At 38.6% G+C, this 18,714-nt stretch overlaps 1 protein-coding gene across 2 annotated transcripts in view; it reads left to right on the top strand.

Annotated features, from left to right (window-relative positions):
* LOC114248501 (nephrin) overlaps window positions 1-18,714 on the top strand; it is a 424,177-nt gene that overhangs the window by 383,350 nt on the left and 22,113 nt on the right. For both annotated transcript variants that reach the window (XM_028181757.2, XM_089737838.1), the window contains 3 exons: window positions 2,294-2,415; window positions 3,280-3,337; window positions 16,498-16,649. In XM_028181757.2, the coding sequence (XP_028037558.2) occupies window positions 2,294-2,415; window positions 3,280-3,337; window positions 16,498-16,649 (332 nt within the window). The remainder of the gene's footprint in view (window positions 1-2,293; window positions 2,416-3,279; window positions 3,338-16,497; window positions 16,650-18,714) is intronic.

The following is an 18,714-nucleotide window of genomic DNA, read 5'->3' as shown; positions in this document are numbered from 1 at the left end:
TATATACTATTATATTATAGCGTAGTCTGAAAGCGACTTTAATAAATCGTTTACCCCGACATCTATACTAATATTGTAAAGCCGAACAGTTTGTTTGTTTGAACGCGCTAATCTCAGGAACTACTGGTCCGAATTGAAAAATTCTTTCAATGTTAGATAGCCCATTTATCGAGGAAGGCTATAGGCTATATAACATCACGCTAAGACCAATGCAAGCGGAGCACCAATAAAGAATGTTTCACAATCGGGGTTTTAATCCCTTTTGAGTTCTTCCGCTGCGTGCGCTGCAGAAACGGTTAAAGCTTCGCTAAAAGAATGTATGATAGAATTGTTCCCCTTTGAAAGATCTAAAAAAAGGTCCGCGACAGCATATGTCTATCTATATGTTAAGGTTAGCTCACTATAACGCTTTTTATGCTGACCAACTTTTTTCTAAAATAAAGCGTTATATATTATGTGAACGCGGACGAAGCCGCGTGCAAAAGCGACTTTATTTATAAGTTTGAGAAACTTCCGTCGCTTATGACTTGGGCCGCGGACGGCGGCTTCACTTGACAAGGGTCGACGCCGGTCGAGCTTTTGTTTTACACTTTTTTTTCGTGTTTTGTTCGCATCGGCTCCTCGCCGCTGTACTAGATATTGTATAAAACGCCATTTTCGGTTCGCGGTATTTACGTTGGACGTTTTACATCGCTTTAGTGAGAATATTTGATTTGTTTTCATTTAATTAATTCTCGCGTTCAGCGTTGTCCGTTTCGTGTATATTTTTTTATGTAATGTAATTTGTAAATGTTGTTGTTGTTGTTGGTGTTGTTATGAGAAGCGATACACGAAACATATATGAATACCGGATTTAATATCTTTTTTTTTTTCGTAACTCCCAAATATTGTTGATGTGAAACATCTATAGCCGCACGTAAAATCGATTTCTGGCGTGGCGACGCATGCCGTGGCGACGCGTCGCCATGCGCAATCAACTGTGCGATTCTCTCCCACTCGATATCGGTACCTATAGTGTGTATTCCGTAGTGTATATAGTGTTGTTTACTACAGTACACATAACCTGTGTTTTACTTGAAAACAAATTATTTTTTCGTAATATTTTATTTTATCATTATGACATATTTAGTTCCTATTACAATCTGTTCTTTTCTGCATATTACTTTTACAAAATAATGTCAATGTTTCACATCTGCCAGGTGTCCCGTGACGGCTCACATTTTTTATATTGTTATATATATAAAAATGAATTGCTGTTCGTTAGTCTCGCTAAAACTCGAGAACGGCTGGACCGATTTGGCTAATTTTGGTCCTTGAATTATTTGTGGAAGTCGAGAGAAGGTTTAAAAGGTAGATAAATATGAAAATGCTCGGAATTCAATAAAAATAACAATTTTGCGGACGGATTCCTTTTGTTTGTTTTAAGTTTATTTTATACAAAAGTTTAGGTCTTTTATTTATCGATTGAGGCACTACGAAGTCTGCCGGGTCAGCTAGTATTGTAATTTTTTTTTTGTTGCTTTAACCATATTTGTTACAATGTAATTGTTTTTGTTATTATTGTATATTTTTTTCACCCTGTCTATTTCTGTCGCGAAGCAGTAATGCGTTCAGGTGTGAAGGTGGGTTGTGACGGTATTTCCTCGGTGGGTTCCTGTAACCTCTTAACGTCAGGTGGACTGTGATCTCGTACACTAATCTAATCTAAGCTAAGATGTCCTTAGATGACTGGACGATTTATATCTCTATTATAACGAATTAACTCATTAGAGGAAGAGGTAGACCTAAGAAGAAAAGGATGGATTGCGTGTAGGACGATATGTGTAAGAGGGTAGTGAGCGAAGAAATTGTATATGATAGAGGAGTATGGAAGGGGAAGACATGTTGCGTCAACTCCAGGTGGCTAGGAAAAGGGCAGGAGAATGATGATGAAGGAATTGACACAAGTGTGACTCAAATTGAAGGCTGACTATCCGTAAATACTATACATAAATTGAAGAGTTCTATGGAGAGTCTACTGGTGGTAGGACCTCTTGTGAGTCCGCACGGGTAGGTACCACCACCCCGCCTATTTCTGCCGTGAAGCAGTAATGCGTTTCGGTTTGAAGGGTGGGGTAGCCGTTGTAACTATACTGAGACCTAAGACCTTATATCTCAAGGTGTGTGGCGCATTTACGTTCTAGATGTCTATGGGCTCCAGTAACCACTTAACACCAGGTGGGCTGTGGGCTCGTCTACCCATCTAAGCAAAAGAGTTCATTGACCAATAAACTTCATCATTTTTTCGACACAGGTCGACCGATCGCACGAGTCTCGTGGTGGAAAGCGCACGCACTCCTCGCGAACTCCGAAGCGAGAGCTACTGTCTCCTTCAGGGTTCAAAGGTCGGACTACGGCACCGACGTCATGTGTCAGGTAAATATTTTTTAATTGCACTTGTAGGCAGACGGTGATGGTGGCTACCGTCACCTATGGAAGTCAGTAAGGACAGGGGCAAAGCCAACCTGCCTGCCTACCGTTAAGTACTCTCCACAAGCCTCGTTTGAAGAAGGACATATCATAGCACTCTGGAAACATCGTAGAGGGGAGCTCATTCCAAAGCCGGATGGTACGTGGCAAAAAAGATCTCTGGAAGCACACTGTGGATGAACGCAATGGCTCCAGGTAGTATGGATGATTTCTATTCCGGTTTTACGTTTTTATTTGCAAATGAAGTCCTCTGAGCGTTTCTTTATGAAGGCGGTCTACCTGTAGCCAGAACACAATAGTAGGTACCACCGCCCTGCCTATTTTCACCATGAAGCAGTAATGCGTTTCGGTTTGAAGGATGGAGCAGCCATTGCTCTAGAAAACTGAGACTTAGAACTCATGTCTCGAAGTGTACGGCGATATTAATGTCATTGTTATTGTCCACTTCCACTAATAAAAAACCAAAAAATTCACACTACTCGGCTGGATCGTTGGCAATTTATATTTTTTATTTTTTTATTGCTTAATTAGGTGGACGAGCTCCTGGTCCACCTGGCGTTAAGTGGTTACCGGAGCCCATAGACATCTACAACGCAAATGCCGCCACGCACCTTGAGATATGAATTCTAATGTCTCAGTTTTTAAAGTAAAATGGCTGCCCCATCCTTCGAACCGAAACGCATTATTTCTTAACGGCAGAAATAAGCAAGGTGGTTGTACCTACCCGTGCGAACTCACAAGACGTCCTACCACCAGTAAATCATGAATAATATCTGATAATAATAATAAAAATATCTTTTATCTTTACAGGCAGTAACTGATCCCCTAATATCACCCGTCTCGGAGAATATATCAATAGACGTGAATCGTAAGTTTTTTTAATGGTTTTTCTTTCTTAGCATGTTAGTTATTTGATTGGTGATTATTCGTCTTTGGAGAGTCATAAGTGACCACAAAAACTGTATTCTTAAAGTCGGAAAGAATAATATTAGTGAAGTTTTAATTGTGTCATCGATTGTATTCGTATTAGCGTTAAATGAGTCGTTTTTTTTGTTAATCGCCTCCATGGGTGAACTATTTCGCGTCTCATCTGCTGCGAAGCGGGTACCGGAATCAGTAGATATTACAGCGCTATTTAATTTGAAATGTGAGTTCGAAGATTCACCCTTCGAACTGGAACCCGTTATTGCTTCAGGAAAGTAGACCGGATCTCTGTATCTAGCCAATAAAAAGTGAAATTTGTCGTATCACCATCCACACACAAAAGGTTAGGCTCCTCCACCCTAAGTCGCATTTCTCATGTGTGTGAATATTTCCCTTAACCAAGTAAGTGTTTCGGGGGGCTATTTTTAGAGCTTTTCGAGCTTAGAAAAAGTTCAAGTCTCAACCTAGCACCGAGATCTGGAACTTGTGTTCAAATAGTAAGCCGGTTTATCCCACTAAAGCTACTTACGAAGTTGCAAAGCTCCCGGCTTTTCTAGTACTTCAGATACGGTCTTGCTGTTTCGCGTTTTAGTTGTGTGCTTTTTGTGCTCGTGAAACGAGCTTTGCTCGTCTTTACCGATCTTAGCGTAAAATTCGAAATTGCACATCATATACAGGGTGTCCAAATAATTTTTTCGGCCTTATCGTCCTTGATGTCTATATGTTCCTTAACACTTAACATCAGACATCCGTTAGCTCGTTCGTGTAAGAAATAACTTAAAAAAAATTATAGAAATGTTGGATAATAATCATAGGTGACTATCATATGGGCATCATATGGACCTGCATTAAATACTGTGTGGTCATTTATCTAACTTACATTATTTATTTATTTTATTAAGATTAGATGGGTGGACGAGCTCACAGCCCACCTGGTGTTAAGTGGTTACTAGAGCCTATAGACAACTATAACGTAAATACGCCATCCACCTTGAGATATAAGTTCTAAGGTCTCAGTATAGTTACAACGGCTGCCCCACCCTTCAAACCGAAACGCATTATTGCTTCACGGCAGAAATAGGCAAGGCGGTGATACCCGTGCGGACTCACAAGAGGTCCTACCATCAGTAATTACGCAAATATAATTTTGCGGGTTTGATTTTTATTACACGATGTTATTCCTTCACCGTGGAAGTCAATCGTGAACGTTTGTTAAGTACGTATTTCATTACAAAAATTGGTACCCGCCTGCAGGATTCGAACACCGGTGCATCGCTAGATATGAATACACCGGACGCCTTATCCTTTGGGCCACGACAACTTCGAACATTGTAAAGTACATACATAAGTACACACTTACATACACTTACTTACAAGTGTGTGTGGACGAACATACTGCAGCCATATTAAATTAAGACATGATTTCCTTTCCGATTCTCTGATCTTCCGTCCGATCGTGCGTGATTTGTTCACAGCTATTTACTTATTTATTGAGGGAACTATTCACTCTTGTTTCTCGAGCCCTAGTGAAAAATGGCTTAAAAAAACGGTTATCATTTCAACCAATTTCCGGGTATTTTCCACCATGCCTGTACCCTGAGCAGGTGTAAAATTTATCGGCTCATCTCGATACCTCATGATTGACGTGTCATTACAGGATTAAATATTATTTGTATGACTTGCGCATTCCTTGTGTACCCCTCTCTTTCACTCGTCGCACTGTTCGAGCTATCTCTTTCTTTTTTATGATGGAATTATGATGTTATTTTATCGATCAGTAATGACGGTTTAAGTTTGATGTTTTTTATTTTTATTTCTTTCCTGCATTAAATACTCTGGTCCTTTATCTAACTTATATTGTAAAGTGTACTTTATTTTGAATGACTAGAAAGTCGTTTTTACGATGCATAATTTGAGAATAGTTTGCCTTATTAACTAAAACTATCTTTTTGTTGTTAATTGTTGGGCAGAACCCGCTGAGGATCTCGCAGGATTTTCTCAGTCAATTACGATTCTCTTAAACATGCCCTAATAATGTAACTGAAAAAAATTCGGTTGTCTGTAAAGTCGGTTTACTGACGATAGTTGAACGTGACAACGTCATAAGAAAATACTGATGGAATGGTCTCATTTTTCAATTATCGCAATTATCGTTGCTATAAACAATTGACACCACATTCACTTTTCACTGAACTTCATACTTGACGAAAACATGTAAATGTATTATTGTATAGCAGCTGTCCACTCGGATGCATCGCTCACTTAAGTAGCAGTGAGACAGATGTGGAACGCTGCCGAACGCGGAGGCCGATTGTGTCTATTTGTCGCTCGTTGCGCGCTCTCGCTTGCACTTCAAGCCCTAAATGGAACGCCTCAGAGCGAGGTAACGCCGCAAGAGTCATGTTTTTTCGTGCGTGCAGCCGGCTCCATCGAATTATAAGACGTTATCACGTCAAAAAACCAAAGACATATTCTAACATGTTAGTCATTCCTGTGCTAATAAACCAAAAAAATAATAAGCCCCATAAATTTATATTTAGTAACGTCAACGACACAATGTTGTGAAAGAAAAAAAAACACATCCACATCTTCGCCGAGCCGCAAAATTGTGAACGTAAATTATCAAAGTCAAAAAAGCCGAAGCCACGGTGACGCATAAAGATGTTAATCTAAAACCCTAATTGACAGTTTGATGTAGTTCAGTACGCGACTGTACCGGTCCGTGGAGTTTGGAAGGATTGGATGTCGTATTCGTTTTATAGACCGCTTTTTTTTTCTTTTTTTTTTTTCCTAACTTTGCTGATAGCCTTGAGAGACTATATCAGCGTTACCCTAGCTCTCGGGGCTCAAGCCGGGGGTGTTGCTAACACAGGCCCTAGCAAGAGCAGTGCTTCGCAGAATCTACCACCGGATCGGAAACGCGACCCACTGAGAAGATCCAGCGAAAACAAATACATTACTGAATCCACAATCGATGAAGCTTGTTCTAACAATACTAATTTATGGACATTCCAAATCCTCTAAGCTATCTGTTTTCTTGAGATTAAATCACAAAAACACAATTAATTCCGTCACATTCATTGAGATTTAGAATAACTAGGAACAAATCAAGCACGGCTATCCTTCCCCACATTAAGATTCCCTGTGTTGTGGTCACTAGAGACGTGCAAAGATACTTAAATACGTTTATATACACACATACAGATAATAAACACCCAAACTAAAAGCAAACAAACCTGTTCATCACACGAATGGTACACATACTGGTGGTAGTTCATCACATACTGGTGGTAGGACCTCTTGGGAGTCCGCACGGGTAGGTACCACCACCCCGCCTATTTCCGCCGTGAAGCAGTAATGCGTTTCGGTTCGAAGGGTGGGGTAGCCGTTGTGACTATACTGAGATCTTAGAACTTATATCTCGAGGTGGGTGGCGCATTTACGTTGTAGATGTCTATGGGCTCCAGTAACCACTTAACACCAGGTGGGCTGTGAGCTCGTCCATCGATCTAAGCAATAAAAAAATAAAATAAAAAACGAATGTGGATATGTGTCTTTAACTGTTGTGGGAATCGAATCCACAACCCGCGGCGTAACACTCAGAAGCGCTAACTGCTTCACCACCGAGTCAGTCAAAGTCATTTGGAAGTCCCTAGATTATAATAATATCTTGCGGAGATTGTTGGTTCCATGAATTCTCTTGAATACACTCTTAAACAATTGTTGACATGCGTAACGTTAATAATTAAACAGTTAACCTTTACTATTTTTGGTTAACTAAATAGTGACTTTGCGCCGACATATTAGATCACGTAATTAGCTAGGGACGTAAGAGACACAAGCTTTGAAATTAACTTTGTCTCTAAGCAGAGGTTTTAGGAGTAAAATTGGATTAGGCTCACAAAAGGCAGCAGCGCCATTATTAATACGCTTTTATTAGCTTCAGACGTATGTATGTTAGTATGTAACGGAATCTTCGAACATGATTTTGACCCCCTTCGAATCGTCGGATTAACTCGAAATTTGGTATACTTATTAAGCACCGATGACAATTCAATATTTAAAAAAATTTAAAATATTGAAATTCTATTAAAAAATGAAAAATAAATAATAGTTTAAAAAAACTAACAAAATACGCTTTTATAGAAAATCCAACTAAAAAATAGCATGGTATCAGTAGTTTAAATATTTTATGAACAGAATATATTATTTATAAGTATATAATAATAAATATTTTATGAACAGAATATTTTATGATAATATCCTGAAAAGCATCCCACGCTTTTTTTACAATAAAATCATTTTTTCTTACACTATTTTTAATTCAAGTTTATTTATTTATTTATTTTTTTTATTGCTTAGATGTGTGGACGAGCTCACAGCCCACCTGGTGTTAAGTGGTTACTGGAGCCCATATACATCTACAACGCAAATGTGCCACACACCTTGAGATATAGTTCTAAGGTCTCAGTATAGTCACAACGGCTGCCCCACCCTTCAAACCGAAACGCATTACTGCTTCACGGCAGAAATAGGCGGGGCGGTGGTACCTACCCGTGCGGACTCACAAGAGGTCCTACCACCAGTAATTACGCAAATTATAATTTTGCGGGTTTGATTTTTACTGCACGATGTTATTCCTTCACCGTGGAAGTCAATCGTGAACATTTGTTGAGTACGTATTTCATTAGAAAAATTGGTACCCGCCAGCGAGATTCGAACACCGGTGCATCGCTCGATACGAATGCACCGGACGTCTTATCCTTTAGGCCACGACGACTTCATTAAGATTTATTTTCTATTTTTTAGTAGGATTTTCTGTAAAAGCGTATTTTGTTAGTTTTTTTAAACTATACTTTTTATAAATTAATAATCGTTCCATACAACAGTCCGGGGACAAAGTATTCTCCTGTGCTACATAGGTACCTACCTAAACATTCACAGAAAAGACATTGACGGAAAGCCGCACGTCCGTCAGCGGTTTCCCAATAAGAATAAAACATAATCGTCAATTATAATCATAAACAAGTATCAAAGCCATATCAAATTACAAAGTAATGGTTGTATTTTTTTCGTTCATTTCGTTTATCGTAACATGACAGATGAGTCACGAAATATAGAAACGGCTACGAGAAGGTTCGAGGGAAACATTGATGCAACTTCATATTTCGTACGCACTCGAACATACAAATGTATCAAATATATATATACTTACTAGCTGTACCCGTCCGCTTCGCTGGGCATTTAAAATTAACATTATTATTTCTCACTCCCACAAAGATTCTCATCATTAACGCCCCTGCAACTGGTGTAGGGAGTCCAACACTCATATAAATATTAGTCTATCCATTAAGTACATGTATTTTCTACATGGATACCAAGTTTCAAGTCAATCGGATGTATGGTTCAGTAGTTATAACGGAACATCCGTAAAAACCACTGTAACTTTATATAAATGAGAAAGCTTGGCTACTCGTATGCGGCATTACGATATAAATAACTTCTTTTTTTTTCAATGTAATTAAGCGATTGTTAAATTTCATACTTTAGTAATTTATTCATGGCGTAATTACAAAAAGCACTTGACCTCATAATGAATGAATGAAATCGAAATTAAAATGAAGCAGTTTGGCTCAGTAGGCAGCGGTTTGGCTCTGCCTCTGGCATTGCAGAAGTCCATGGGCGACAGTAACTACTCAGCATCGGGTGGGCTATATGCTCCTCTGTCTACAAGGGCAATAAAAAAATTTTGAATCAAATATTTTGCCCTTATTTACACAGAGAAGTTTATATATAACTAGCTGACCCGGCAAACGTTGTTTTGCCATATTTTAAATAAGATGTCTAGAGAATTTCTAGTGTAGAAAGAAAAAAAAACTAACTTATTGTAATTATGTAAGGGTGTGGTAAATGAGTGAAAGAGTCATGTAGCGCTGTGAACGATGAGGGAATATAAAAATAACAAAACCTCATTCAACCACATAATGCCTCATTTTAACAAAAAAAAAATTCCAAAAAATAAATCAAAAAATAAAAAATAAATGTTAGGGGTGGACAACCCTTATCACTTAGAGGTATGAAAAATAGGTAGTAGCCGATTCTCAGACCTACTGAACATGCATATAAAATTTCATAAAAATCGATTAAACCGTTTCAGAGGAGTATGGTAACTAACATTGTGACATGAGAATTTTATATATTATTATAAGACTAGCGACCCGCCCTCGCTTCGCTTCGGAAACATTAAATTTTATTATGGATAGGTACGTCAATAACTGCGGGTGACGCCGCGGGGCGAAGCTAGTCTAAAAAATGTAGCCTAAGTTACTCCTTATATCATCAGTTACCTATTAGTGAAAGTCTCATCAAAATTGGTCCAGCCGTTCCAGGGATTAGCCGGAACAAACAGACAGACAGACTAAAATTATAAAAAATGTTATTTTGGTGTATGTACCGTATATAATATATTCATATGCATGTAGTAAAAAGCGGTTATTTCAATATTACAAACAGACACTCTAATTTTATTTATATGTATAGATATAGTTGTGCACGATCTCAACAAATCCCGTTTAAACTTTAAAATTCATTTCGTCCGCTTCGGCGATTTGAAACAAATTACGAACTAACTAACGGAAAGCTGTGAAAGTTTCCCGTGAGCAAGAACTGAGTCTAAACAACACGCCAACTTGATGAAAAGACAATGAATCGGCATGAATGTTTTCTCTGACCGGCTATTTTACATCTACTGACCTATAGACACTGAGTTTCTCGCCGGATCTTCTCAGTGGGTCGCGATCCCGAATTCGCGAATCTACCACCAGATAGATTCAGGGAAGCACCGTTTGGGAAGGCTTAACGACGGAGGGAAGATCTTCCACCGAGCGGGTGATATTGCTTGGTAGACCGACGGTCCAAATGTTGTTGTTCAGAACTAGTAATATGTAAGTTTCTTTAAAATGTCGTAAGCGAGATTCAGGTATCTGTCAAATCATTTTTGTATGATGACTACCCGCCACACACTGCTCTTGCTAGGGCTAGTGTTAACAATTTCGCCAGGCTGAGCCCCGTGAGCTTCCGTGTGACTACCCGTACGTGCGTAGTTGTAATAGCCCCGTAGGCTACCAGAAAATAGATAGGCAAAAAAAACAACTACTGAACGTTAAAAGCAAATTGAAGTCAAATTTTTTTCCCTTTACTTTCAAAAAAGTTAATAGCTTTGAAGATAATTTGGTATTTACAACATTTTTTTTATAAAAATTGGTTTGAACAAATTAAACTCGACGTTTGTAAAGAATTTCATATTTAACATATCCAGTTTGCAAACATTATTATGTAACAATATTTTTAATGAAACATAGTATAAAACAAAGTCGCTTTCTCTGTCCCTATATCAGTCTGTACCTATGTATGCTTAAATCTTTAAAACTACGCTACGGATTTTGATGCGGTTTTTTTTAATAGATAGAGTGATTGAAGAGGAAGGTTTATATGCATAATAACATCCATTTAATAGTGGAAAAATCAATAATAAATTACAGTTTCCGAAGCGAAGCGAGGGCGGATCGCTAGTTCTGACATATCTATATATTAATACGTGAAGCAAAAACTTTGTACCCCTTTTAACAAAAATCGCGCGGACGGAGGAGTATGAAATTTTCCAGACTTATAGAGAATATAGAGAAGAAGTGCACAATGATAATATTTTAAAATAATGCATAAAAGATACATTAAATCAATAAAGAAAACATTACGCACACTATCATGCATTTGAAACACACACGCATGCATAGTATTATTGTCAAACTTTGTTCTTGACGTCTGTTGTCAAATTGGGAATAGATTAAATATTGTTTGTCTTTATTAATATTTTTCTATAGTGTAGTCTTGGCGTTGAAAATACAATCATAATAGTGTACAAACTTATTATACAATTCCAATTAATTATAGTCGAATTTCGACTACAGCGGGACCTCTAGTTATAGTTCGTATTTTAAAATACAAAACATTATATTTGCTAAAAAAAAATATTATTCAAAGTACCCTCTTTAAAATCATTCATAACTTGAACGCAAATAATTTCGCACTTCAGCGATAAAATTCTCACACTCGATAATAAAACAATGACTTTGCACGCACCATTGAAACTAAGCACGCGATTGTGAACCCTCCCTTTGGTGAATAAAGCAGTGCGTTAACCGCATTAGTTTAGGGAAGGCATGCGTTCGCTTTTTTTCATTGAGAGGTTCTGCATTAAATTCTATTAAAATTTTGTATAGGTTCAAATTAAAGGGTACTATTGTTAATTTTAAGGGCCGTCTGGTATAGTGGTATGTGACATGGTCACTACACAAGGGGGTCGCGGGTTCGAAGCCCGCCAAGGGAAGATATTTATATGATAAATATAAATGTCTTTTCCAGGGTTATGGATCTATATTAAATATATGTATGTGTATAATAAAAATCTTACATTTATTTCCGTTATCTGGTACCTGTAACACAAGTTCTTTACGAACTTATCACGGGACCAGTTAACGTGGCGTGATTGTTCTCACCTGGTGTTAATTGATTACCGGAGCCCATAGACATCTATAACGTAAATGCCGCTACCCATTAAATATAAGTTCTAAAATCTCTACAACGGCTGCCTTACCCTTCAAACCGAAACGCATTACTGCTTCACGGGTGAAACAGGTAGGCACTACCAGTTTTCGTCCATATTTGAATTTGTAATTCATATTGGACGCCTAGATTTATTTTTCTTCATTTTAATACTAAACGCGCTCCACGGCTTGACAAGCGCTAACTTCGTAATGAAGATAGAAGTATCTACTTTTGGATTTGGTCGTGATGAATAGTTCTTTATATATCACTCTCTGTTTTATATAATAACCGCTCAATGTATAAATTAGATATGAAGTCTTCGCGGCCTAAAGGATAAGACAGCGGTACTGATAACGTATGTAACCCCTAACTCACTGGTTACTGGTTACTGGTGCTAGGACCTCTTGTGAGTCCGCGCGGGTAGGTACCACCACCCTGCCTATTTCTGCCGTGAAGCAGTGATGCGTTTCGGTTTGAAGGGTGGGGCAGCCGTTGTAACTATACTGAGATCATAGAACTTATATCTCAAGGTGGGTAGCACATTTACGTTGTAGATGTCTATGGGCTCCAGTAACCACTTAACATCAGGTGGGCTGTGAGCTCGTCCATACACCTAAGTAATAAAAAAAAAAAAAAAAACTATTTATGTATGTTTTTCAATTATGTTACAATTTTTTCTTACATTATCATCATATTATTAAACTTAAATTTAAATAATAATCTCTAAGCTCTTCTCAAGTTCAACAAATTCAATATTAAATAGTTCAATTTAGATTATTTCAAGCCGAGACGCCCTTTTTTGTTTTATGTAAGTATCAAAAATCCCTGAGGTATAAGTCGAATAAGTCACAAACGCGTTAGCCAAACCCTTCAGTTTTTCCTTGATTACAATTATCAAAGGAGCGTTTATAAAGTGCCCTTAACCCTTTTATTTTTATTCGTAAACAGCCTCGAAAGAGTTTTACCTAAAAGCCCGAGGTGCCCTATAAAGGGTGTTCCAAACAAAAAAAAACTGCTTAATTGTCTTAAGTGGTCTAAAAAAGGGCTCGGGCAGGGTTGAATAGTTCGGTTTGACCCTTTTGTTAACCAAGCAAAGGGTATTGTAGAATCATAATGGCCCAGGAAGTGAAAGCGGTCGTGAAAGGTGAATTTATTCTCATGTTTTTTTTTATTTTTTTTATTAGTACAACTGATTCATTGTTTTTTTAGTGTGAATTTCGTGATTCGTAATTTTTTTTTTTATATTAAATATAAGTATTTTGTAGATTAGAAGGTTTTGCAGAGGATTCACTGTCCTACCCATTTCTGTTGCGGAAGGATGGCGGTAACTACCCGAACTGACTCATTGCCATAAAAAAATAGTTTTATTAGTTTAATTTTAATTAGTTTATTTTTAAATTCGTTTTTTTTTGGTATTGCCCTTGTAGGCAGACGAGCATACGGCCCACCTGATGGTGAGTGGTTACCGTGGCCCATGGAATTCAGCAATGCCAGGGGCAGAGCCCAGCCGCTGCCTACCGCTACCGTTTAATCATCAAAAGCAGTTATAGCTACTATAATTGATATTTTACGTGTTCTATTTTTTTATTACACTTATTACTTATTACCTGTGTGTGTGTAAAAATTGGTACCTGTCCGCGGGACTTGAATACCAGCATAGTTGCATCGCTAGATACGACCTATCAAACCTAACATTTAGGCTACAATTTTTTCTGAAAATCTTATTTTTACGACAAACAGTACCAAATTAAATTGCAACGATCATTCGAGCCCAATTTTTATCGAATGTAATTTATTTTAAATAATTATATTAATAGTAACTAATAATTTTACACGTCACGATAAACACTGTAGTGTATAATTAATCTACGAATAAATTGCACTTTAGTTAACCACAAATGACGTCACACGGACGTAAGTTACGTTCGCTAGTTTTATTAATAACCTGTGGCATTTTTTTTTGTTTAAATATTATTATGATCCTTTAAGGTCGACCTCGTGTCTCAAGGTGGGTCACGAAATCGACGGTGTTTATAGGCCCCATGTTAACATAAATCATACGTCTTCCAATTTCACAAAAAAGAAAAACGTAAAAACAATTTCTAATTTATCGAATTAACGAAAATAAAATATGTATCATTCAATTAAAAACCCTTCGTCAAAATACCATTGATCACCGGCCCGTCAAATTCGAATTCATTCACAGATTGATCAGCGTCGAACAAGGCTTAGGCCAGATATTAATTCAATGCTCCCCCGCCGAAAGGAAAATTAACATTTTTTTTTAAAGTCATTAAAATTCAATTTGCTACGAACACACACGGTCCGGTAGTTCAGTCAAACGGGTATCGTATCTGATTTTTGAATTAGACTCTTAATCGGCGTGAGAACAGTTTAATTGAAGTTTATTATAATACGTTGGTTGACTGGTATTAGGGATTGTATTGTTACGCCGGTCAGAGTAACGCCATCTATCGCCGAATAGTCCGAACGAATATCGAAGGATCTAGAAGCACCTATAAACGCTCGAGAGGTACAACGCCATCTATTGTCAGATAGCGGAAACTACTACTAGAGAGGTGTGGAATATTCTTGATAGCTCTAGGGATGAGGCATCGGCTATAAAAGCGTTGTAGGGATGGCACGCAGTCAGTCAGTAATCGAATATACGAAAGCGAAACAGCGAACGGATCACCTGAAGCGAAGTGGAACGAGCGAATTGAGTGTTTTAAAGTGTTTATGAAGTGTTTTAAGTGTTGAATACAGTTTTAAGTTGTACTTTGGTGAAATTTTATTTATCCCGAACCCCAGCGCGTAACAGTACGTTTATATTCTCATCAACTGAAAGCCACTATATACACAGACCGGTCAAAGAAATAATTAAAATGGCGAAATGGTGAATTTAACCGAAATGATGGCGATGATTGTCAAGCAAATAGAATCCAGTATTAGGGTGACTGAAAAGTAGAATTATCTCATATGGGAGAAAAGTTAAAAAAGTTTCCAGCTGTATGCTATAAATCAGTTCCTTTTTTTTTTTTTTTTAAATAAAAGGTAGTCAAAGTAGCGGGAGTCCCACCCGGCTAAGAAAGGAAGGTGATGGATGAAAGAAAAATATAGTATGAGGCCTGTCAGTGCGAGAGGGATACAAGCGAGAAATGGTATGAATGTGTTACATAGAATAATAAGGTCCTGCCGAGCTTATGGGCGGGGAAAGGCGAAAAAAAAAACTCAGTTCAAAAATCTCAGAATCGCGCTGGTGTAGACAAAAGGTATGGTCATGAATGTAGCAATTGTAGATGAACAGAAGTATGCCGAGTTAAAAAAATTAATATCGCTTCGACTAAAGTGGTTAGCTATTGAAAATTTCAACAACCACACAAAATAATGCAGTAAATATAACCTTAAAGATAATACTACAAGAAAACGTACACCAAGAGTGATTTTATTCGTAAACTGTGAATAGAACGATTATTGATTAACTAACATTTCATTTTATGATAAAGTATCTAAATAACAGAGCAGTTATGGGTAAAACTTCTCAAACATACTCTAATAATATTTGGCGCTTCCTTTAAAATTTACGGTGAGGTTAATGTGGCGCCATTCTAATTTAATACATTTTGACGGACACTTTTCATTTACACAATTAATTCTCTTTAACTCTACCCTCCCGTCATTACGGATCCTCCCGAACCATTAACAGTGCTTTTAGATACCACAAGCTCCGGTCACCGCCCTTGCCGAACCCGTCGCTTACGACGAAGGGCTCGACGAGCGAATTAACCCATAGACACAGCCCACTGAGTTTTTCGCCGAATCTTCTCAGTGGGTCGCGTTTCCGATCCGGTAGTAGAGTCTTCCAAGCACTGCTCTTGCTAGAGTCAGTGTTAGGATCACTCCGGTTTGAGCCCCGTGAGCTCACCTACTAGCTAAGGTTACACCGAAATCGCATCTCAAGGTAGCTTAGCTTAGCTTAGCTTAGGTAGGAAAAAATCTACCCTCCATTTCCAGTGGTAACGTCGGAAAACGGACTAGAGGGTAGACAGAATTTACTGCGTCTAATACTCTACCCGCAGTCTGCAGTCTGCCCGTCCTCATGGTTCTTGCAACGCGAAATATTGGGAACTCAATAAAACAATAAATCATGTTAAGAACCTGATTAATAAGTGTTAGTGAGGTTTCGATGCCACTATATCGATATTCGAATAATAATCGAACCCACGACATTTACATATTTCCATATTTACCTGGTAGCGCTTGGTATGAGCCACCTTAGCTCCGTGGTGCTCAAAACCAGCTGTCAATTTCTGCCGCGGTGCAGTCATTACTTCTAGTCCAAAGAGTAAGCAGCCATTGCAGAGTACAATTGAGAACAGAACTTCATTCTGAAGCTAGCAGGCGCCATATTCATGAATTTGCCTTTTCAAAGAATTAATTAATGGTAAACTAAATAAATATTACTGGTCAAACTTCTTGACAATGTGTGTTCTATTACAGTGCGCCCGCTGTGGGTTCGTCTGCAGGGTGGAAAAAGGCCTTTAGTCGCAGGTCAGAGCACAGAACTGGTATGCCAAGCCGTTGGAGCCAGACCGAAGCCCACAATATCATGGTGGAGGGGCGGAACAAGACTGAAGACTGTACGAGAAACGGTAAGTTGTTCATTTTTATTTCTTAGATGGGTGGACGAGCTCATGGCCCACCTGGTGTTAAGTAGTTATCGGAGACCATAGACAACGTAAATGCCGCCACCTTGACAAATGAGTTCTAAGCTCTCCGTTTTTACAGCACAACGGCTGCCCCGTCCTTCAAACCGAAACGCATTACTGCTTCACATTAGAAATAGGCAAGGTGGCGGTACCTACCCGTACCAATAACACAGGTAATCCTAAATTGGGACCGGACGACCGTACGTGATTTGTTCCCATTTACTGATTTATATTCATTAAATGACATTCATTTAGTGTAATTGAATGTCGTTCTGCAAGAAATAATAAATATATCATGGAGAACCATTCTGAAAACTGAGAAGCAAAAATTTGACGTTACATTTTAGTTTGGTTACTCAATGTTACGACGCAGCAAGCTCTAGATTTAACTTGCACGGCGTTTTAATGAGTATTAATATCAGATTCGCCAGGTACCCGCGTTCACGCTATTATACCTCATACTAATAAATGTCGATGAAGTTTGTACGTTAGGTAAACTTTGCGTTTAGATCGAACAAGGAATACGAGACGTCTAGTTTGTGTTAAGGATTGTATAGACGCGTATAAATGATGTTTAAATTGAAAAATTAACAAACCGTTAGCTTACGTGATACTGAATTTATTAAGTCCATTTTTTTACGATTGATGCATTACTGGTGGCTCGGAGGCCTTTCCAGTTTCACCAGGACAGGTGGGCGAGTAAAGGCTCAGTCAGGGGGCGGTATTTGCTAATAGCTGCCCGAGCGCTTCCGAAGGAGACCTAACAAATCAAGAGCAGCTGCTTCGCGAATGAATCTACTACCAAATCGGAATCGCGACCCGCTGAGTAGATCCGGTGAGAAACTCAGCGGGCTGGTGCATAAGTTAGGTTGCACGTCGAACTCGTTGCCGAGTTCAACGAGTACGGTTACCGGGGTCCCTAAGTCTGCTCCTAGTGTCCTAGAGCATCTAATGCAAGAGTTATTGGATCTGATGGATCCGTAAGGACATGCTGCCCATCTTAATACACGAGTTGAAGTTCCAACTGTTTTAAGTAAAGGCTGTGCCACACTGAACTGACGTACGACCGCTTCGAAGTTGAAACAGATCAGAACAGAACAATTACCGGCAGCCCTGCCCGCATCTAAACCGACCTTAACAGCGCGCAATACGCAGACGGAGTCATAAAACTATTTTTAGTTGCAACAATGCATTGGCTCACTTTGTTCTCTTGTTTGATCGGAAACAGACGTACAAACATGTTGACTTTAGAAAGAATTTGTATGTTTACAAGGTCTTTCTGATACAATGTTTAAAGAGGAAAAACTAATCGAAGCAAGGTTGAAAGATACATTGAGTTATAAACTGGACAGAATTGGTAATTATGAACTCTTTTTCATTGGCTGGGTGAATAAAAGAGTCGTGAGCTTTGGAAGTGTTTTTCAGAGCATCCATGACGATCGTGGATCTAATTTGGTTAAATAATATCGATAAAATCCTCAAGTCATCTTTGAGAACTTCAAATATTTATTTAGAGAGACATGGTCGGTCTAACTGCGGCTTTGAAGATCACAATCACTCTGATTTATGTTAATAGAGCATGCCGTCTGTGAAACAAAAGTGGGTTTTCAATTTAATATGGACTTCGAGGTATATTGGAGGTAGAGCGGAACAGGAGAGGGAGAGCTCTTTTTCAAGAAGCAGAAATACTTTCCGATTTGAAGAAAGCCGTTATACTATAACAAATCAACGCGCCATTTACGCAATGTGTGTTATTGCCAGTACATTGCGCGTAGCGAAAGATTGAGAAGACGGCACAACATGAGAACTCTTTTGTCGCGGCCGCTGGGAATTACGTACCCGATCCTGTAGACCGAATAAATAGTAAACGTCGCCCAAAACACGTCATTATTGATCCTCCCGATCCATTAACGGTGCTTTTAGGTACCACAAGCACCGGTCACCGTCCTCGTCGAACTTGTCGCTTGCGCTGGTCGACGAGCGATTTGACCCATAGACACAGCCCACT

The sequence above is a fragment of the Bombyx mandarina genome, chromosome 24, assembly GCF_030267445.1.
Source record: "Bombyx mandarina strain Sakado chromosome 24, ASM3026744v2".
NCBI classification, from domain to species: domain Eukaryota; kingdom Metazoa; phylum Arthropoda; class Insecta; order Lepidoptera; family Bombycidae; genus Bombyx; species Bombyx mandarina.
This window is presented reverse-complemented; position numbering and strand designations above follow the sequence as displayed.